The sequence below is a fragment of the Xenopus tropicalis genome, chromosome 7 (assembly GCF_000004195.4).
Source record: "Xenopus tropicalis strain Nigerian chromosome 7, UCB_Xtro_10.0, whole genome shotgun sequence".
In the NCBI taxonomy this organism is placed as follows: domain Eukaryota; kingdom Metazoa; phylum Chordata; class Amphibia; order Anura; family Pipidae; genus Xenopus; species Xenopus tropicalis.
Window position 1 is genome coordinate 34,993,464 of NC_030683.2, and position 24,018 is coordinate 35,017,481.

The window sequence follows — 24,018 nt, forward strand, 5'->3', positions numbered from 1 at the left end:
TTGGCTATATACAATATATATATATAATTTCCATTGCTAATGCTAACCTATGGCCAGATTGGCAATACCACACGGGGAAAAATTGCAGAAACGTCGCGAAAATTCGATTGTTGCATGAAGACTGCAATTTTTTCTAATTGCAGCACAAAAAACAGCATTAACCTCTAAAGTTTCAAAGCAAAAGAAGGGAAGGGACATCTTCCCTTGACTTCTACATGACCTCGGCAAGTTTTAGCTGGAGAATTGTCAGAAAAAAAATCAGACAGTTAGTAAATGGCCCCCTAAGAGTTAGGCAACTCCCTTTAAATATATTATATTTCATTTATAAAAATAACTAAATACTGAGGATTCTGTAATCATAAGGTAGTGGGCATCATGCCAGGACTGGCATTCAAAATATACCCTGGCATTTCAAGTGCACAAAGGCCCAAGCAGTCCCCCACTAGCCCGCAAAATAGTGACTACCTTTGGCAATCTACAGATCTAGTGAAAAACTTCTGTTTTCCCAGGGATTAAAAGACATCTTTTAAACATGGCTAACTTACTGGTAGATTGTGGTACTTATGAGAAAACAAAGGGCAGACAGGGAGAGTGTGGGCTGTGAAACCATTTTCTCTACATTATTTGGCAGGACACATAGCTACCCAGAGTAAAAGGGGACTACAAAATGATAAGGCCTCAGAGTAGGTTAAGCTTCTAAAGCTGGAGTTTGGGAAGGACCCTCCAGTTTAAGGACTGACTGCAGTTAATGCCAGTAATGTATGTCCATATTAGAAGTTTACCAGTGCAGAAACATAACAAAGAATGCATGTTTTCCACCAAAATGAATAGTGCAATATAATTATTAGTCCATATTATTCCATAAAAGCAAGTCATTATGTTGTTTACATTGGAAGCAGTTTCTGATCTGTTTCTGATAACTGGGTGCTTTATTGCTAAAGATAAAAATAAATGATCACAATGGAGAGTGCATAATGATGCAATTCATTAACACAATCGAAACCACTTCCACATGGTTCCCAATGCATCTACCATCACTCCGGACCTGTGTGGTAGCACCAGGGTTCCCATAGTGGATTGCAGCAAATGGTGCACCAGTGAATCAGATGAAAACGCCATTTTGAGCAGGTGCTCCAGTGACGCATCACCTAGTGAAAAATACTCAACATACACCTGAGTCGTGTTCATTTTATACTACGGGTGCAATTATGAACTGCAGACTTTGGTTCCACTGTAATTATGTGACAATGCACAAGTAAGAATGATTGTGTTCTGCAAAACAAAGCCAACATCATATGATAACATAAAGAGGGTCCATGTAACCTATTTTCAATGCAATTTATATTTAGGGTCCAAACATTTTATTAGAATTTCTTAACTAACTTAATAACATTTATTGCACGTTCCTAAAATGTTGTGATTATAAATACAAGGGTAAAGAAAGAAAGATTGCAATTTTGAAAATGAATCTAATATTATTAAATATGAATGCACATTTCTTATTATACACAATTTAATGCATTATAACACAAATTCAGCTTTGCTGATTTTCGCTTATATTTACTGGGCCCTGAGTAGAATTGTGCCCTTTGCATGCTGTTCTCTTTTTGGAAAAATATCTGCTACAGAACAGCGGGAAGGAATGGAGCACCAGTCCTAATGAGCGTGTTCACAGGATAAATAATCAGAAGCATATTAACACCAGGGAGTAGGGGTTTAAGTTAATAAGCACAAGAAAATCATGTGTTGAATTTCTACTAATGATTCACATAGTGTTCATTTTATCCAGCTGTGCAGCGGGCACTTGCTGCAATAAAAAGAACAATCAGACACAGCTACTCATTAGGCACTAATTTAATCCAGTCTCCATAGTTTGTATTGCTATTAATAACTTTACGACAACATTGTGTTATAGTGTTTGTTAGTGAAGTAAGGCATCCGAGCATCCTCTTACTCAGTCTATCACTGTTGGAAGATGATCTACAATTTAGTTGCATTGAATTTGAGGCTATTGAGTTATTACATGAAAGGATGTGTGTGTACGTAAATACAGGAATTCACCTAGTCCCTGTAGAAAGGACAACCAGGAGGATAACTGTAGGAAGCAAAGAAAACAAACAGGCATTGCACATTGGGTAGTTTTTAACCAATCCAATGTATTACTTCAATATTTTGTCCTAATTTATTGGAGATAGTTCTTCTTTTGATCATCATGCTTCCCTCCTGCCCCTTTAAGTAAAGGACAGCCCATTACAGCTTATTCTAAAAACGAAATGCATTTTCTATATTATTTAATACACAATTCAACAACAACATACAACATATAAATAACTGACAACAATTCTTATTGTACCAAAGCTATTGGCATAATTCAGCTCATTCATTACAGCTTTATGCCATTGCTCCAACATTGTCACGAACTTGCTTCTGCCACCCAGGTTCATGTCTTTCCCAAATGTGCTTCCCAAAAAAAATGTGGGACCAAAAAACATATGGATCATATACTATACTGTAGGTGCTTCCATTCTCTTTTTGTTGGCTATTATGGCCATGGTTGGCATTATGCTAAATTTAATGAAAGGCACAATGCACCCCCCCCCCCAAATGCAGCAGCTTTCAGGGTGGCAAGCCTGTGAGCAGGCAGACAATAAAGGGGAGGTTGGCAAGCGTGAGGCAAGATTTACTTGCCTTGTGTGCCAGTACCTCTTGGCCCAGCTCTTAGACGGACCTTAGAAAGTTAATTGATGTACTAGCACTAAACCGTAATGTAGAAATGTAGGACATCATTTGTGCAGGCCCTGGTTGAGTTCTAGGTGTTTCTGCTAGTATACCCATTTAAAGGCTGTGCTATACAATATTATCTACTGTTTGAAGATAAGCTCTTGTTCCACCCTGTATAATATACTACATATAATGTAAATTAGGGAAAGGTATAAGGAGTCATTTAAGCACAGTGGTTGAAGTGCAATTTCAGATACAATAAGCTGTAATGCAGCATTTTCCCCACAATTCCAACATAATTTCACATTTACACATGATTCTTTAGAAGCAAGTCTGTCTATTTCTGTGCAACTACAACTATGGTAGCAAATAAGTCATAAGTCCTTATGTCTTGTCAAATTATATTCAGAGCCAATGCTGGGTCTTTGAGAATTACAATATTGCTGAACCTGTGATGGGTCTTAAAGAGGACTAATAAAAGTCCTTTTCAAATTAAACATGAAACCCAAATTATTTTTTATATTAACACATCCAAACCCATTATAAAGGCATTTAAAAATCCCAGCTGTCAATCAAATATTGCTTGCCCAGCCTCTATGCCTTAGGCATAGAGGCGGGTCAGGCAATAACTTTAGCTTTCCATTCAAAAATGGAAGAAAAAAAGAAGAAAGGTCGTTAGATCCAAATAACTGAATGCTGAGACTAGGGGGGGGGGGGCATTTACTGTCTGTTTTTTTCCGACTTTTTGTTTGATTTTTAGCGCTAAAGGTCACAGAAAAAAAAGATTATTTTTTTTATTTTTTCGAGATTTACTAGGTGTCAAAACGGCTGAAAATCCAAATAAGACAATTCGCCAGCTAAAACTTGCAGAGATCATTGCAGATATCCCTTCCATTTCCTGAAAGATCCTTGTTTTGCCTCAAAACTTAAGAGGTTTCTGATTTTTGACACTGGTTTTTGTGTGACAATTTGAAAAATTTGAGTATTTGGGACAACAATTCGAGAAAGGCGCTGTTTCTGCGACTTTTTCCCACGCTGACCTTTCAGTTCGGAAATGTTTGTAAATATCAGACATTTGTGGAAATGAGTTTAGTCAAATTTAAAAAAAATAAAAATATTACAAATGTTATAGTTTCAGTATATCTGACGCTAGGTCTGGCAATGCAAGGCTACTGGATAAAATTGTGAGGAATTCAGCAGTAGGTTAGGCTGGTCAGATGAGCGAAGGTCTCTACTAAATAACTTGAAATTATATTAAGTATAACTTTTAAATATTACTGCTCCTTTGTGATCCAATATAAGATTCAAAGTACCAAACAGTAAAAGCTACATTTTCCAAAAAATCAGGGTTAGTGACAAAGTGATAGTTGGTCAGCTATTTGGTTTCTGGACAATGCTTTTAAATACACAGAGCGAACCCTTTATACAGCTGTACCTGTAAATTCACAGTTGGACAGCTTATACTTCAGAATTTTTATGGCTGTAAACTGTCGTCAAAGGACCTGAGAAGTGTGAAGTTCCATATGGCTATAGGATAAGAGATGCTGAAAAGATTTAAGGGCTAATTTATTAAAAGACACAACCTTTTAAAACAAGAGCGCTCCCCACTCTGTGCAAAGCACAGTTCTATTAAAGGGCAGGAGGGGAGACTTTATTTTATTGGACTCTTAACAAACTATTTAAACTTAAAAAGCCCTTTGGCTCACAAAAGTAATACATCAAACAGCCTGGTTTAACATTAAATGCTATGTTATGCAGTATTATGCACTGCTGTGTCTTTTCTTCTGACAGTGTTGTGAAAATTCCACAGACACAGACAGAACTGAACCAAATCCAACTTTATAAGGGATAGTCTGCGCCTAAAAAAAAGGTTTGTCTTTTACAAGTACTTCCTCGCTGGAGATGTTGTTAGGGAAAATGTGCAAGATACTCATGAAGAAGCTACCATAGAAACAACTCACTTATTAACATGTTTAGCAGCTTTAGAAAAGGGATGAAACAATCAAATATTGTAGCACAAAAAAAAGCAATTTCCTATATGAAGCTTAAAGGAACAGTAACACCAATAAAATGTTTAAGTGTATAAAAGTAATTACAATATAATGTACTGTTGCCCTGCACTGGTACAACTGGTGTGTTTGCCTCAGAAACATTACTGTCGTTTATATAAACAAAGCTGCTGTGTAGCCATTCAAAGGAGAAAGGCACAGGTTACTTAGCAGATAACAGATGAAACACCATCATATTCTACAGAACTTGTCTGTTATCTGCTATGTAACCTGTGCCTTTTCTCCTTTTTGCCAGCTTGAATGGCTGCCCCCGTGGCTACACAGCAGCTTATTTATATAAACTATAGTATTGTTTGTGTAGCAAACACACAACGTTTACCAGAGCAAGGTACCACTACATTACATTTTAATTACTTTAACACTTTAAATTTTTTGGTGTTACTGTTCCTTTAAATAATTAAAATTAAAGTTGTATCATGGCTTTGATGATCATCCACTTTACAATGAACTACAAGAGATAGCTTATCGGGCCGTGTAGGGAAAACAAGGACTGGCCTGCACGACCGATATCTGGCCTGAAATCAGCCAGATATCGATTGGGCAGGTTAAAAAATTCAGTCGGATCCTGGACCGCATTGGCTTGTTAATGTGGTCCCTGAACCGACTGCGCCTATTCCAGTCGTTATAATTCCCCCATTATCGCCCACCCGTAGGTGGGGATATCGGGAGAAGATCAGCTCACTTGGCGACCTCGCCAGGCGAGTGGATCTTTACATGTATGGCCATCTTTAGTGTTAAGGTGCCATCTAGAATTTGCAGCACAACTTTAAGGTAGACATATAAGAAGAATGCTGTTTTTTCCCACAATTCCACACAGTGTGCATGGATTTGCATTTTAATGCACTAGAAGCAGTTTTGCTGAAAATTGCATAATTTCTGGCATTCAGCATTAAAATGATGTCTGCATGCAATTCTTTGGCACAAGTGTGCTGGCACCCAGTGGGGACCCAGAAGTTAGTGACAGGGCCCCCCTGCATTAATAAATGAACTTGCTTACAATGCGTAACAGGCAGAGTGGGTGCAGCGCTAAGTGGCGCAAATACGTACATGTGTGGGGAGCATGTTGGTCGCAAGTACCTAGTAATGATAACAACTGCGGCTGTGGCTGTAAATGTGCCCTAGTTTATCTAAAAAGCTTTTAGTACTTAAGTGGAGATAAACAGAGGTCAAAAGTAATTTATGTCTTTCTGCACACCAATGGGATGAAAATAGATTTGTTGCTGCAAAGAAATAGTTTAATTGCATATGCAGGATAAACAGATATAACCATTACATTTAAATAAGATATTTCCCTATTTGCATTTACTGGCCTTTTAGCCAACATAGGTTTGCCAGAAGGGCCATGTGTACTTTTACAAAGTCACTTTAACATATTACCAAGAGTGTTTTTTAAATTGAAGTCAAATCAAATGCATGAGGGTGAGAGGATTTCATGTTTGCTATGAAATGTGTTTAACTTAGAGGTGGCATATTAGCTGCTTGGGGGATACAAACATTGAAAAAAGTCTAGGACATTAAAAACTTTTGTTCTGAATCTTCTATCATGCTTCAGAATTTGATTATGTCACCAGGAATGTCTCTTGCAGGTGGGAGCCAGGCTCAGACTGGCAATCTGTGGATTCTGGCAAATGGCAGAGGGGCTGCTGTAAGATGCCATAGACCAGGGATCCCCAACCTTTTTTACTCATCAGCCACATTCAAATGTAAAAAGAGTTGGGGAGCAACACAAGCATACCATATGAAAGTTGTGTATTTGATAGCCCCTATGTGGACTGGTAGCCTACAAAAGACTCTTTTTGGCAGTACACCTGGTTTTTATGCAACCAAGACTTGCCTCTAAGCCAGGAATTTAAAAATAAGCACCTGCTTTGAGGCCACTGGGAGCAACATCCAAGGAGTTGGTGAGCAACATGTTGCTCCTGAGTCACTGGTTGGGGACCACTGCCATAGCCAGTAACTATTTATTAGGCTGGTGGGGGGCTGTTTGGGCCTCTGTGTACGTGAAATGCCAGGGCCTATTTTAAATCCCAATCTAGGCCTGGTAGGAACCATTGAGTTTAGGTGAACGTATCAGTCATGCATTTTTTTTTTATATATAAAGTTTCCAGTTAGAGCAGAGATAAGAAACCAGTCTGGCCTGGCACCAACAAATTCCCATCACCACCTGTTTGTGTCTGCTGACTGGATTCTTATGTCTCTTTTAAGACAAATGCCAGCTTAAATACTGGTACAATATGTTATTAATAATACTCATAATAATAATCACAACAATTATTATTAGTACTCTATCTCCTGTGTATATAGTTTCCAGATTACTGAAAAATCAAAGGGCAAATATTGAAAACATGTGCAGCAGAACTGAGTAAGAATCAGTGGAAGTGAAATGAAATGTGCAATCAGTGCAGTCCTGCTGTAGGTAACTCTATTTAGCATGTGTCCTTCAATCATCAGATGATCCCATAACCCTACCTTCAGATGTTTCATTCACTTGAAATACAGCACTCGGAAATTGCGTTTGATTGAAGGACAACATCTAAGCCAGTAACCAAACACAAAAGCAGGGTATCTAGCAAAACTAATGTTATGTAATGAAAGGATACTGAATTGACTGTGCCACCACCAATAATATTTTCTAGGCTAACAGGTTGTCATGTGTAACAGTAGATTGGGAACTGTATATGTTGATAGCTTTACACATTATTTACTTATAAGTAGGATTATTAAAGATGTCTCAATGACAACAGCCCTTAGTTTTATATAAGTTGGCTTAATTTAAAGCACATTTTACTTATTTTTACTTCACAATGCCAAATAGACCGTTGAACTGACTCAACTACTGTAAAATAATACTTTTTAACCACGTATACAGTTCCCTGGAGTGATTTTAAATATATTTCAATGTTGAGCTGTGTTAATCCACCAAAACCTCAAGCAAAGCTGCTAAGAGTAAGTAATCGGAATATTACCATCACTTTTAGTGTCTATTTAGTGCCAAAATATCATAAATGAACCCATAAATGTGGAATTACCATTACAGTGAGCTGCCATCATGACTCCACCAATATATTTCCAACCTTGATGCATTCATTCTAGTAATACTCCCCTGGGTGCATAGAATGGTTGATGTAGTCTCAATGCAGTATATTACTTTAAGGCAGTAGTTACTCTCATTAATTCAGAAAATAAGTTGTGTATACACCCATTTATTATAGACACCCATTTATCAACATCATGAGAAGGATACATTGCATGTTAAACTGCTTTTATTTGAGCAGTGGCAACAAGGCCAGCTTTAAAAAAGGTCATAATTCCAAGATACAGCTATTCCTCTTCATCTAGTTTTGAAGCCACTATGCACCTTCTTTCTTGTTGTTTGCTTGTGCCATATCTAAACTCTTTCTTTTTCAGTGTAACTATTCCAAGATGCTGTGCACAGGTTTGTGGCTTCTTCTACTGTTTTAAGGAACTTACGAAAAATTGCAATGATAGCATGGGAGAATCTGGGAACACTTTGTGGTGGTGTGGGAAGCCCTTGAATTGGATTTACTAGTATAGCAGAGTCCCTCTGTATGTAGTGGTAGATACCACTAGAACAAATAACTAGTGCCTATAGTTGCAGAGAGTTTACTTAAACACACTCAAGTGTTCTGGTTTATTTATTTTTGGTTGTGCCACACCCTAATCAATGCCCCTTGGTGGATAACTAAAGATTATTTCCCCTAAAGCGACCAGCGGTTTTCATGGGTGCTCTTCTTGAGCGCAGGAAGGAATTACTAGCAGACCTGCACACAATTTAGGTTACACTGTTAATTTATCTGGAACCCTTTTACAGTTTGGCATCATAGCATCTCTAGCAGCCCCTTTCAATCCTTTGTGAACATGAAATGGGCTCACACATCTTCCTGCTAATGATGCCATAGGAACTCCATGACTACTCTTTGGTTGAGCCATACAAAGGACATTATACTGTCTGAACTCTCATATGCCTCAGTTACTCTATACATATATGGACATTTAATGGTTTCCAGCAGCTTCTCACACTACCTGCATATCCTTGTTACCAGGGCCGGATTTCAAAACTCACCGCCCCCGGTCACACGCCCCCCCCCCCAGTGCGCATGCGTGCGTCGTGCCTGACCAGTGGTAGTGCGCAGGCGCGGGGGGGTGGTGCGCGCATGCGCAAACAGCGGGGGCAAGCAAGCGTGCATGCGCCGTGGGCCAAAGTGCATACGGAGCAGTGGGGAGAAGTCCCCATTGCTCCGTATGGGAACAGAAATTTTGAGATTATTGTGCGGCTGGGCGGCATGCCGCCCCCAGGTTTCTGCCGCCCTAGGCCCGGGCCTTTGTGGCCTCTCCACAAATCCGGGCCTGCTTGTTACTTAGGATGCTCCAACCACTATAAGCAGTCCTCCAAATTACAGCATTTCTGTACAAGCATCTTAAGCAAACATTTGGAACATTATCTTTTCTTAACTAAACAAAAATAGCTTGCTCCCACAGAAGAAATGTACCGGGACAGCAAACTAGGCTGGACCCTGCCCCATCCTACTGCATCTGCATAATATATAGAGCTTTACTGCCTTTGCACAATCTTCTTTTTCCTGCAGTGCTTTTTTATTCACTCAACATCCAACAGAAATCCAGATTTGCTCTGTATATGCTGAACTCTACTGGACTGAGCAGAATTCTTGAGTGACAAATCAGACATACACAAAATATGGTGGTCCCTTTCCCATACTGCATAAATACATTTTAAAACCCAGTCTAAGCCACTATTGTACAGCTGAACATTAAGAATGGTTTCTGGCACACACATTGTGCATTTAAATGGGTACTTTTGCACCAAATCCAAATACTGTACATGATTATACATAAGTACAATAGAAGATACACATATCTTGTAAAAATAAGCCACAGCCACTTTCCTTAAATAACAGCATATGTCATTAATATAATATGCAGAGGATCTGGCAGAATATTGCATGTCATCATTGATGGTCATGGTCTTGCTTTATTTTAGTGACATGACAGATAATGTTTTACTTTACAAAAAAAAGTAGTTCATGTCAACACATAAAAAAACTTTTTATTACACAATGTGGTTGGTTGTGTTGTGCCTTTTTTTTCCGACATGTTCCCACATGTTTTCCATGGCTGGCTCATGGCAAGAGTATAAAAGGAAATGGAAAATGTAATTTATTGGATAGAGAGTGTATTGCAAAATATTGAATAGGAAAAACTAACAGAAAACTGCAAGATAGGAACAATATTAACAGTATCATTAAAAAGGCAGTAAATCAGGGTATAGTCAAACATTTGAAGTCAGTTTTTGCACAAAAAGAGAAAATATGAAAAACTCATGGAGAGGTGAAGATAGAGAAGTTATAATCATAAAGAGAAAAAGTAAACATACTTATAAGATACACACCATCCATTTTAAATGGTTAGATAAATGTATTTTTTGACAGGGCCTCTTGACAGCTGCATGAGCTAAGAAAGCACCAGGAATTAGCACTTCTACAAGACAATAGGGCTCATTTTCTATATCTAGGTTTGTCATTAGATGCGAAAATGTGTTTAAAAACAGTAACACACCCATCAAAAATGCCATACACCTAATTGTGTTCTGCTCTGCTTGAACATGTATGGGACCTGTTATCCAAAATGCTCGGGACCTGGGGTTTTCCAGATAAGTGGTCTTTCTGTATTTTGGATGTCCATACCTTAAGACTATAGGATACCAAAACCTTATAGGATTGTTTTGCCTCAAACAAGAATTAATAATAAGCACTTGACTAGGAAAGGTAAAAACTAAGTAAGCTTAAGAAAGGTCAGAAAGGTATGTAAATACAGCCATAAGCACTCACATTAAAGCTGCACGGAGTCCTCTATCAAAAGAAGCACAGGATTTATTTTCTTCTTTTGTGTACTCATGTTCTTCAGTATCAGATTTCCTTCTCTCAGAAAAATCCTTTAGAGCACATCACGAGTCTGCTCAGTTTGTTTCTCTCTCATCTTTCCCCCTCCATTCTCCTCCTTCCCCTCTTATCTCTCCCCCTCCCATCTCTCCTCTATCCCCCTCCCAACTGTACTGTAATTTGAGCTACCAGCAGCTAGAGCTGCAGAATGGAAGTTACTGAGAACAAGCTAAAATGGCAGCTGCTATCTTAAACAAACAGAAGGAGGGCTGTTTAATCTTGTATGTTAAATCTTTCTGCAGAATAAATATATTTAGCTTGCACTTGTATGGCCAATCTATTGGCAATAAAATGCCAAAATGCCTTTCCTTCTCCTTAATAGAAGAGCTAAACCCCCCAAAAAATATATGCAGAAATGCTATATTTTATTCACTGAACTGCACCTGCTCAAAGTTTTAGAATCTCTATAGCAGTAATGATCCAGGCCTTAAAGTTGTCAAAGGGGATCACCATCTTAGATTTTGTTAGAAGTATCAGGGACACTCACATGGTCGTTGCAAACCATCAAGCTGAAAATGAGGTTTGCCTGTTGCAGAAGCTGATGCTGCAGGGCTAAGTGTTCAATTCTGTGGGCTGACATGTAATTTGAATCTGACTTAACTTGTACTGTCACTTTTTTATTCTGTATATTTACAGTATATTTTGAGTGGGTCTCTATGCTCAGATACAGTAGCCCAAAAGAATGTGTAGGGAATCAGCAGAAATATACATGGGGAGCTATAGGGATACAAAACCCCAAAATACAATGTTTAGCATTTCTAGCCTACATCTTTGTTAAGCTTTAGTTCTCCTTTAAGGGGTATGTAAGTCAATATCCATGGCTCCTCTGCATACCACCTCTCATGTCACAGACACTAGTTAAAAAATTAAGTATGGAAAATGTAAACTGTTGGCTGAGGAAAGCCAGAAGAAGTGCTTTGGGTAATGTTGAGTTTTTTTTATTTATGTAATTGTAATTTATCTGCATTAATAATATTTGCACATTGTAAAATGATTACTGATTTTATTTTTCTTTTAAAGGGGTGGTTCACCTATGCTAACTTTTAGTATGGTATAGAATGCCCTATTCCTAGCAGCTTTGCAATTGCAATCGTTTATTATGTCAGGGATCCCCAACCAGTGGCTCGGGGCAACATGTTGCTCCCCAACCCCTTGCATGTTGCTCTCAGTGCCCCCAAACCAGGTAGTTATTTTTGAATTCCTGACTTGGGGGCAAGTTTTGGTTGAATAAAAACAAGATTTCCTACCAAATAAAGCCCCTATAAGCTGATAGGGTGCATAGAGGCTCCCTAATAGCCAATCTTAGCCCTTATTTGGCACCTCCATGAGCTTTTATGATGCTTGTGTTGCTCTCCAAGTCTTTTTACATTTGACTGTGGCTCACGAGTAAGAAAGGTTGGGGACCCCTGTATTATGTTATAGTTTTTCAATTACTTGCCATCCTCTTCTACCTCTCTCTAGTTTTTAAATGGGGTTCACTGACCCCCGCAGTCAAAAACTATTGCTCTGTGAGGCTATAATTTTATTGATATTGTTAATTTTTATTACTTATCTTTCTATACAAGTGCGTTCCTATTCATATTCCTATATCTCGTTCAATAGACTTCCTGGTTGCTAGGTTAAATAAGACCCTAGCAAATAGATTGCTGCTGAAATACTAAACAGGAGAGATGCTGAACAAAAAGCTAAATAACTGAACATAAAGCTAAAAAAAAGGAATGACAAATTGTCTCACAATATCAATGTCTACATCATACTAAAAGCTAATTTAAAGGTGAGTTACCCCTTTAATAAATGTTGCCTCCTACAAGAAAATGTAAAAGAAGAATCTTCCCTTCATTCATTCACATACCTCTGCATAGCTGGTGAGGTTTCTGAATTTAGGGTGATTAGTGGAATGTTGAAAGAGAAAAGCATCCCAGGTTCAAGCAAAATCTTTGCGGGTAATGATATCCCCATGATACTAGGCCAGTGCTACTCAGTAATAAACCTAATAATGACTTTGAAAAAAAAAACAAATACACAAAATAAATCATTGACTATCTATAAATGTGCACATTCTTTGCAATTGGTAAATATATAATGCTTTGTAATTGTGAACATATTTAGAAGTAAATAGCAAGCTATAGACAGTCATGATTTAGTGGGCTTCTGGTGGGCTCTTTGGGCCTCTGTGTACTTGCCATGGCCTCTTTTGAATCCCAGCCTGGGCCTGTGTACAATGACACCTTATGGATAATAATAATAGAAGTATAAAGTATGTTGCAAGCTTGCCCCCCCCCCCCCACCAAAAAAAGGAATCATCTCCATCATTGTGAATGTCTGAGAGATGAGTCTAGTATATCTTCACTTGACAAGCTGCCTGCTTGATACAGCGGTGACTGATTCCCTGGTTCAGGTTCCAAGTCTCTCAACAGCCAGCTGAGTTTGCACAAAGGCGACATGTGGAAAAGTCTTCATCACGGGGAAGGAACAAGGGGCTCATATTTCCCATCACAGTTACCCATTGCAGGTATGTTCGACTGCTTTCATCTTCCTGATAGCTCCCACGGGAAAATAGCAGCCGTTACACCTAGTGTCAGGTCAAAGTCTGGTCTTGCTGTTTCTTACAGGCTCTGCAGCTTTTAAAATGTTTAACAATTTTCACCTGTCCATAACTGTTTTGCACCGCAGGACGCCATTAGCCAGAATGCAGGCAACTGTTTTTAAAGCTCTGCTTAAAAGTACATTTAGGAGAGTGGAATCTGAAGGCAGAAAATAAATCACCTCACTTGGCACATTTTTCTTCCAGACGCTGTGCTTAAAAATAGCAGTGTTACAATATTGACAGAAAAGACAAACAACAATACTGCAAAACTACAATAAAAATATGCCATACTGCTGTGTATACATTGAGAAGGATAACAAAAAGACTATGTGAAAAAATGGCAACAACAGAAACAGCCATGTATGACCATGGGCTACTTGCTGATAAGCACCTTTGCAAGTGAGCCTGACTCATTTCGCTGGCCTCTAAGTTCCTGAGTAGGGATGTAGCGAACCTCACAAAAAAAGTTCGCGAACCCGTTTGCGAACTTCTGCCAAAAACTGCGAACTTTTGCGAACTTTGCGAACCCCATAGACTTCAATGAGAAGGCGAACTTTGAAACCTAGAAAAGCCATTTATGGCCAGAAAACTGATTTTAAAGTTGTTTAAAGGGTGCCACGACCTGGACAGTGGCATGCAGGAGGGGGATCAAGGGCAAAAATTTCTCTGAAAAATACGTTGTTGTAATCCGTAATCAGAAAATAAAAGCAGTCCTTACAAGGACTATTGGGTTACAGCAGATGAGATCAGCAGGACAGCTGTCCCCAGCAGCTACATACAGAGCAGTAGAAAGTAGATTACTAGTCAGCAAAGCTACCTAAACTGCCCCTCAAACCCCTGCACAGCTCTCTCCCTATGCTAACTCAACAAGCACACACAGGCAGAATGTAAAATGGCTGCTGGGCTTCGGTTTATATATGGAAGGGAGTGGTCCGGGTGTGGTCCAGGAGGGAGAGCTGCCTGATTGGCTGCCATATATCTGCTGGCTCTGGGGTGAGAGGTCAAAATTTGGCTCCAGCTAAGGCGAACCCAAATTTGCGAACATCGCTAAAAGTTCGCGAACTTGCGAACTTGCGAACACCCGATTTTCGTGCGAATTAGTTCTCCGGCGAACAGTTCGCTACATCTCTATTCCTGAGACGTAGTATTCAACTGGATAATAAAGTGTATACTCTGAGCTTATGTTTTGCGTATTCCATCTATACATGAGTGGAAGAATATCCATTACTTATTTCAGCATATCTAGGCATTCTCTATTAGGCATCTACAATATAAACTCCACCAGTTTTATATTTGGTTGAATGCTGGATCCTTCATTTCCAAAATCAGAAACAAATCTCAATCCTATATTTTTATCTGTGGTAAAAACTTTGTTTGTCAATTGCGTTAAAGTCACATGACATTTAGGGTCTGGTTTATTAAAATTGCTGCGTATTTAGAAAAGCACTGAGAGATCCCAATCAATTTTTCATTTAAAAAAATGCAATCATGAAAACAAACATGATCTTATTTTTTATTTCAGTTCATCTAGCTGCATCAAGAAAATTTTAAAATAAAAATCTTGCCTCCTAAAAACCCATTGAGTAGCTACAGGCGTCAATGTGGGTCAACATTTGGCTCACAACAACATTACAAGTATATGAAACATGATCTTGACAGTCACTTTCCTAAAGTTCAAGATAGCCAAGGCAGTAGATAAGCATTCGCCTTTAGATTTTACCATGAGTCCCTTCCAGCAGGAAAAGCCCCACAGTTTAGCAAGCACTGCAAGCATAAGTGCAATGTATTATTTTAAGCCATGCGCTCAAGGGTTATTGATAATAATCCCTGCTGGAGAATAACAACAGTTATGTAAAAAAATATGGGAAAAATGATTGCAGATAGTATGCACAGTAGCCTTGTTGCTATTGTTTAGCTTTCGCTAATAGGTCAAACCCCTCTCCCTGTTTTGTTAGGATACAAATTCATTTTCCAACACCGAGGCCTCATTTTTCCAATACCAAGGCTTCTATTATTTATGAATCAGTTCCACTCATTAAATTCATGGATCAAAAACTTAAAATTCAAAATGACAACCAGCATTGTCATTCCTATGAACAAAAAATATGGCAGCTACTTTTACCAGGAAGACACAGAAAAGCAAAGTTTAATACAAATGAAGTAGGGTACTAGAAAACATGCTATAGAGTTGTTAAGGAACACTGGAGAACAGTTTGAAGGTGTTTATGTTTCTCCAATGTTCCTCTCCTATGTGTTTTAACTCCAGGGGATTTTTTTTGTTTAACAATGGGACCTTTAAGTCATCCCATAAGTGGAAAAGCAACTGTTGTTTTATTTTCCCAATAAGGAGAGAACAGACTGCTGTAATGGTTAGTTTCCAAATAGGCATGGGAGTTTATTTTATGTGTTTTGCTTAGTGAAGCCTTAACATTAAACTGGATGTGGACTTGGGGTGGAACCACACTAAATGGGGAGTACCTATTCTATTAAGGGTCTACAAGAGGCTTACTCCAGTAGACCTCAATCTACTGATACATAATCTGACCAACATTTCTACAATTGGCTTTATAATCTATTAGACTAGAGAAAAGACTGTATCATGAAACAGTATTTCTAGGACCCTATATTGGATAACAGCTGTTTCCTCATTTAATCATTTACAAAAGTATTTGCTAAACTATCTGCTTTGAGCAATTGCACACTGCACAGGTTGAAAGGGTATACAAATTAAATATCTTTGATGAGAACTTCAGAAAAACTACAGCAAATCCCTTGCAAAACACCTGAAATCTGTAATTGCAGCATAAATATTGACTCCGGATAAGTCCGGGACATTGTTTCAAACAGGTCTGGACTTGGATTTAGAATAGGCCTTTGCATTTCAAGTACACAGAGACCCAAACAGGCCCCACCAGCCCAATAAATAGTGACTGTCTATGGCATCTTACAGAAGCCCCTCTGGCATTTGCCAGAATCTGCAGATTGTCAGTACAGGCCTGGTGTCAAACACTGATTTTTCATATACAGCTCAGACTATTACAGGAAACAATTTTAATTTGCTCAGCACCCTAATCCCCAAATGCACATTTTCTAAGAATGAATCCTTGTAATAGTCTTCCTTCATATACAGTGGATTCAAATGACTTGGAATTTTTTAAATACTTAATTATGTATAATCACTTTTGCAAAAACAATTTATATAATTTCCAGGAAATGCACCCCACCTCCCATTTACCTGTATGGTTACTTTATAATGTGCATTTAGAGACCCCATGAATCAGTTGTCTCTGAGGCCTCATTTACATTCCCTTTAGAGCCTATTCACAGTGCATTTGTACGTGCATGAGATGTGAAAGCTGGTCACATTATCATGCACCAAATTAAAAATGATAGGGATGCAATAAGTTTAGGGCACTCCTTAGCTTGTGCATCTAAATAATGTGCAAGTACGGGGCACCTACCCACCACCCACCAACTGGCTTTATAATTTATTAGACTAGAGAAAACAGTATTGAAACAGTATTTCTAGGACTCTATTTTGGATAACAGCTGTTTGTTCAATTAATCATTTACAAAGGTAGAATCTGCTTTGAGCAATTGCACACTGCACAGGTTAAAACTAATTACACCTTTGGGCACATGGTGCAAGGGGCAAAGTGTGTTTTGCACCTGTTTTTTGCACTTTATTCACATAACAAAATATTAAACAGTTGTGGCTGTAATTATACAAAATTGTAAATAAGCTACAATGGTCCATTCAAAGCTCTGATCTCATATTGATCATATTGATCCCATACTTGTACTGCTTCCTATAGAGTTCAATGGTTATCAAATGGTCAGCACTCTTAGCAAGTTTTAACAGCAGTGTGCCGCAGTGGCTGCTGCCTGCCTTTAGACAAATGGGCTTTTGTGTCTTGAATTCAATCCCTAGTTAAAGTATAAGTGCTTCACCTCTCTGTAAATATATTTTTCTACTACATGAGGCACCTATGCACCATCCACCTATGGGCCATATAAATATGCCTGCAGCTTGTTGAACTCCATTTTGTGAGAAAAGAGTTACATGGTGCAAGGTGCAAAACGGTACAACTGACTTTGGCACTTTAAACCTTGCCCCACAAAAATAAATGAGACTGCCCATGTCTCTACCTTTAGGTCTTTGCATAATGAGCATTTCTCTGCCAGTCATGCAACTGCTTCTCCTTCTTGGCTGTTTTACACAGGTGTTTTCTTTCCATGCATCTTATAAGTGATACGTGATAAGTGCTGCATTTTTAAGGCCCTCACACAAGTGCAATTTATATATGTTTAGCTTGCATTGAGGTGCAGGTTTGACCACAGTTGTGTTTTTTTTAATGCAACATTAAGCAAATTCATGCATGTGATATGTGATATGTATCTTTGCACTACTTGATTCCATTTTACCCTGCCTGGTTGTACCCATAAACACCCAAAAGGTTTTGTTATGTGTAGGACTCCACTGGGGCTTTTAAATTTAGTTTACATTACTGTGGCACAGCAGCTGGACACCACATCAAATATTAACTATCCTAAAAGAGAGCTGTATGTATGTCAAACTTCAAATTCATTGCATATTCTATAATGAAAGGTAATCTTGTGTGTATTGGCTTGTGCATATTCAGTTAGTTAACGTGATCACCATAGTTGTAAACCTTTACTTTTCATTACATTCATTATATTGAAATAGGGACACGCAAATGAATAATAAATGAAACCCAATTTACAGCTTGATTCTCTCTTACAAAAGAAGCGGGTTAACGTGGAACTCACAAACATATTACATTCAGGAGGATTTTTGGTACATCTTAACATCATTACATTAGCCTTGGAAGTGTGAACACATAATAAATCTGCTGTAAAGAGGCAGGCTCAGCTGGAAATAAATCCGCACAATACATAGTACTTCTCACTTCCTGACCCTGGGTCACACCACAAAATATCTGTTGACATTTTCAGCATCACTGTTTCTCTCTCCGATACTTCATGTGCCTCAGCTGTTCATTTTCTTTTCTCAAGATGAAGAGTTACACTTTATCTCATGTTTTTCTAACATTTTAGAGGTAACAATCTACATCTGCTTTCAACATGTTCCTCTTGACATTAACTAATGTCTCCTATTAGCATTTAAAGAGACCAATCTGGGGCAAGTTCTTTCCAAGCCAAGTTCAAACAAGCCACAAGGAGAAGTATATTCTGCTTTGCGTACCAAGAATAGTTTGTCTATTGTGAAGCCAAAATGCTGCAGAACGTGCCAGGGAAATACACGGTGTTAGCTTGTCTCATGCCATAATATTGGCATATCAGCGTGAAAGATCACAACAGGAAGGCAGAGTAGTTTTGATGGGGTGACCAATGATAATTTTCTCCTTGTCATGAACATGTCAATTTCATTTTTAAGAACTCTTTTTGAGAAACACTGGAGAAAACCCGTTGGAGTATGCCAGTGGTTACCTCTGTCTATACACACATTTATTATTAATGAAAAGCCCGACACAGACTGTCAAATCATTTGCCCACCTTGTTTGCTACATTATATAATGTAATGTAATAGGGCGTCACTAGTTTCAGCATTCAACACAGTCCTGATATGTTTGTTAAGCCATGAATAAGACTTATATTACATAGAGAGATAAGTATCTGCTCCGTCTATAGATCAAGGATTCCATTATGTTCCCACAGTAAACAATTTTCTAGCCAGCAACCACTACTAGCTACTATGCGCCCTGTGTGACATAGCTTAAGCTGTAGAACCAAGCGGTTGTATCATAATAACCCTTTGAAATAACATGACTAATTCCTAATTACATTTGAGGGTTTCTAGAATTACATTGATGTCGTAATGTACCATTGCTTATGAAGGGGGTAAAAAAATTATTTTGATATTCATATCGACCTAAAAAATGCAGTTTGACACATCAAATTATTTTTTTTCAACTGCAAAATACAGGGGCTGATTATAGTTAGATCAGTCTTATGGCCAGTTATTGCTCATAACAAAAAAAAAAAATTACTACTATTATTATTTGTAGTAACACAATGTTTTGTGTGTTAAAATGTTGGGCACATTCCAAACAGTTAAAGGCTGATATATTGATTTATACATGTTTTTAACTTGATTGTAAAAAAAATGAGTTTTTTTCAAAATCATGATTTTTGCCTATTTATGAAAATACTCGAATTAAAAAATACTCAAATTAGAAAATCTTAATTCCATTCATTTGTGGAAAAAACTTGATCACAATAAGCTACATAAAGATTTTCACTTTTTCTCTTGTTTTAGTGAAAAGGTGTTTCTGTATTTGCTATGGAAAAAGCCCCAAAACACTTGTGATAAAAGTAATAACTTTATTGGCTGAGTAGAATTAGAATGCATGTTTTCGAGACTATTTAATCTCTTCCCCAGGCAAGTCATAACATGAAAGCTGAAGTATCTGATACTTATTTATACAGACAGCCACAATACATTACATAGATAAAGTAGGAGATTATAGTTACACAGTGTCGGTAATACTGGATGGCAGTGCTTGATCTAATTAGAGTAAACATGTGAAGTGCAACTGTTTGATGCCAGCAGTCTCTTTTGAAGAGCTAAGAAGTCCAGTAATGTCTGCATTATGAATGGTTCAAGGAACGGTGTTTTGGAAGAGGATAACATACAGTTTTCATTATGTTAAACAGTGTAACATAAACTTCCTGTTACGTTTACCTCTGTAGAGCAGTAGACCAAATTAAACAGGTTTGTACTCCCACCTCCTTTATTTTGTAATTGGAAGTTCCCCGTTAAAACTGTGACTTTGTGTACTTTTTGTACTAAAAGAGCTCCAAGGCCATTTTTGGAGAAAAACCCTGCACAAATGTATACTGAATCTGTTTGGGTTTATACTTAGGATTTGTTTTGTGCTTCTACATAGAGACCTGAGTTGGAACATTTAATGCATAACATAAGATACAGCACATGTAATGACTGACAGCTGATCTTACCTTTGTAGCAATTTGCTGTACATGCACTCAAACAACAATCAGGAACACTTTATGGCATTAATGAGCCATAAACAAATTTGTAGCAGTACTACCCTCACCTTACTTAACACACATTCTCATTGGTAATGATCAGCTGTTTACTATAGAACAAAGTGTGATATAGATTCGCTCAACTATCTGGAACATCCAACTTTCTTTAAGTATTTAGTACTTTATTTTTTAATTATTTTTGTCAGCAGAATTTTCTTCCCAGACCCCCAGCCACCATGCTCATATATATATTTGTGGTGAAGAGAAGACCAAATGCTAGTAGAAGTTAAAAGAAAACATGTGTAAATCAATCCTCCAGCCACACAGGGGACCATTCCCTCCAGTAAAATAAAAAAAAATGTGGTCCTCCTCAGCTGATCTGTTTGGGCCCTGTGACCATGATCTCCTAACTACACACAACTCAGTAACTACTAATATGGGTGGCCCCCTCTGTCAGTCCTTTCCCCTTCAATGTGCAGTGTTACTTTAACAATTCATCTTTAAGGTTGCTAGACTACATCTCCATTTAATCTTCCTACATCTACATCTCCCTGTAATATTTTGCTGTATGAATCACAAATGTCATTACTAAGATCAGTGCACAATTTGTACTTGCCAGTATTACACTGAGCAACTCATTCAAACTGCATCTCATAAACACATTTTCTTCTTTACACTAAAATGTATATCCTTGTTGGCTCTGTTCAGATATACTGTGCCCATGCATTCTACCAACTTGATAACTTTAGGTACTGACTTTGACATCTTGACTAGTGATGAGCGAATCTGTCTGAAATATTTGTGAAATGCACAATAGGCAACAAATTTTATATGGGACAAATTTTACATAGGCAACATTTTTTACATGCGACTTTGTCATAGTGTGACATATGTTACATTTTTGTATTTACGACTTTTTTGTCACTGCAAATTTTTTCTACCCTAATTTGTGCCTCAGTTTTGCACAAACAAATTTGCTGATGGCAAAATGCGAAATTTCACTGAGAATCCATACCTGGTAAGAACATTCACTCATCACTAATCTCGACTTCATTATCATATCTGAATATTCTACCTACAGTAAGTTAATCAGTGCTATAGCGTGACTGATTAGAAACATAATCAATGCCCGGTAATAAGAATTTTACAGACTAATATGAAGCATTTCAGAGAATGGATTTTACCTGAAACAAAAAGACACCTGTATTTTTGCAGAAGCAAGAAATCGTTACTGTTAATTATAATCATAAACTTACCGGCAGCGGGTTAAAATTTTGATCTACCAGATGGCTGTATCCATGATCAAAGAATGAATGTCGGATCACAACATCAATACCTTGGTTGGCTGACATTCCTAAAGTGTTTAGCCACCTATGTAAGGCGGAAGAGAGGGCTCCATTAGTCATTGCAGAAAAAGATAAGCTATTATTTTCAAAGTGTACTTCATGTTTCAACTTAAGTTAAGTTATTAACAGGAAATAACAGGGGACCTTCCAATCAAAATTGTTGTTTGGTTTCCTATAACCCTAAAAAACAAATCATTTTCTGCATAACAATACATAGCATCAACATTGGGCCAAGTCTGCCGATTACAGATAACAAAGCAGTACACATTTCAGAATAAAATGGCATTTACATTCAATACAAGACATTCTTTAAAGGCACACTGTGCTATGAAAAAGAATGTTGCGTAAAAACTAAGCAGATGATTAAAAGATATACCTGTATTTATTTTATTAAAAAAATGAAACCATAACATCTATTTTTACTAATTGCTGATGAATAGTGAATAAGCCATCCTTATTATTCCAATGACTCTGCAATCTCAAAAAAAGTCAAATTGATATTGATCTTTTTGTACAAATGAACTGCATCAGAAAACTTTAAAGGGGCAGTATATCACCTTGTTTAATATAAATTCAAAAACAGGGTTAATGCCAAACATACTTTTTGACTATTGTTTTAATCACAAGAATCTATGTTTTGTTTACTGGCAACATAATTATCTGCCTCCCAAGGACAAAACATGGAGTAGCTTCAGTTTTCCCTGTGCACGCTGTTTTTTTTCAAGTAATGACAAAAAAAACTATATTTTTTGTGTTTGTTGATCAAGGGGGTATACAGCCCATTTTATCTCACCTCTCCTGATTAAAGATGGCCACGAAACAGCGGTTCATACGATTTTTGAACCGTGTGTGGGGTTTGAATTATAGGCACAATAATTTGCATACCATGGCAATTGTCATTTAGTTGATTGGACAGGTTCAAAAATTCATGTATGTATTGTGCCGATCCAGCATGTATTGTGTAAATTACAACCAATATCCTAATGTTCGCCGGAAGAAGACTAAAATTTGAACGTGTATGGGCAGCTTTATTTGGGATGGGTGTGCAAGGGCTCCAAAAAGCTGTATTTATGGTTAACATTAGTATTCAAGCTTATTGCAGGATGCCGTTGCCTTCCATCCAAAGCTGACAGCCCACCACTAAGACAAGCCAGTGGGGGGGATGGGGGGGAAGAGGGGATATGGAGGAGTCATTATTATTATAATCATTGAAAGTATTGAAACAGCTGTACAAAGTGTACAAGTGAATTGAACTACAGTGGTGTGAAAAACTATTTGCCCCCTTCCTGTTTTCTTATTCTTTTGCATGTTTGTCACACAAAATGTTTCTGATCATCAAACACATTTAACTATTAGTCAAAGATAACACAAGTAAACACAAAATGCAGTTTTTAAATGAGGGTTTTTATTATTTAGGGAGAAAAAAAATCCAAACCTACATGGCCCTGTGTGAAAAAGTAATTGCCCCCTGAACCTAATAACTGGTTGGGCCACCCTTAGCAGCAATAACTGCAATCAAGCGTTTGCGATAACTTGCAACGAGTCTTTTACAGCGCTCTGGAGGAATTTTGGCCCACTCATCTTTGCAGAATTGTTGTAATTCAGCTTTATTTGAGGGTTTTCTAGCATGAACCGCCTTTTTAAGGTCATGCCACAACATCTCAATAGGATTCAGGTCAGGACTTTGACTAGGCCACTCCAAAGGCTTCATTTTGTTTTTCTTCAGCCATTCAGAGGTGGATTTGCTGGTGTGTTTTGGGTCATTGTCCTGCTGCAGCACCCAAGATCGCTTCAGCTTGAGTTGACGAACAGATGGCCGGACATTCTCCTTCAGGATTTTTTGGTAGACAGTAGAATTCATGGTTCCATCTATCACAGCAAGCCTTCCAGGTCCTGAAGCAGCAAAACAACCCCAGATCATCACACTACCACCACCATATTTTACTGTTGGTATGATGTTCTTTTTCTGAAATGCTGTGTTACTTTTACGCCAGATGTAACGGGACACGCACCTTCCAAAAAGTTCAACTTTTGTCTCGTCGGTCCACAAGATATTTTCCCAAAAGTCTTGGCAATCATTGAGATGTTTTTAGCAAAATTGAGACGAGCCATAATGTTCTTTTTGCTTAAAAGTGGTTTGCGCCTTGGAAATCTGCCATGCAGGCCATTTTTGCCCAGTCTCTTTCTTATGGTGGAGTCGTGAACACTGACCTTAATTGAGGCAAGTGAGGCCTGCAGTTCTTTAGATGTTGTCCTGGGGTCTTTTTTGGCCTCTCGGATGAGTT

At 38.0% G+C, this 24,018-nt stretch overlaps 1 protein-coding gene across 1 annotated transcript in view; it reads right to left on the reverse strand.

The window, feature by feature from the left end:
* The window catches only part of hpse2 (heparanase 2 (inactive)), a 142,254-nt gene that overhangs the window by 14,523 nt on the left and 103,713 nt on the right, over positions 1-24,018 (reverse strand). Inside the window, exon 9 of the mRNA XM_018095632.2 lies at positions 21,644-21,758. Coding sequence (XP_017951121.2) covers positions 21,644-21,758 — 115 coding nt within the window. The remainder of the gene's footprint in view (positions 1-21,643; positions 21,759-24,018) is intronic.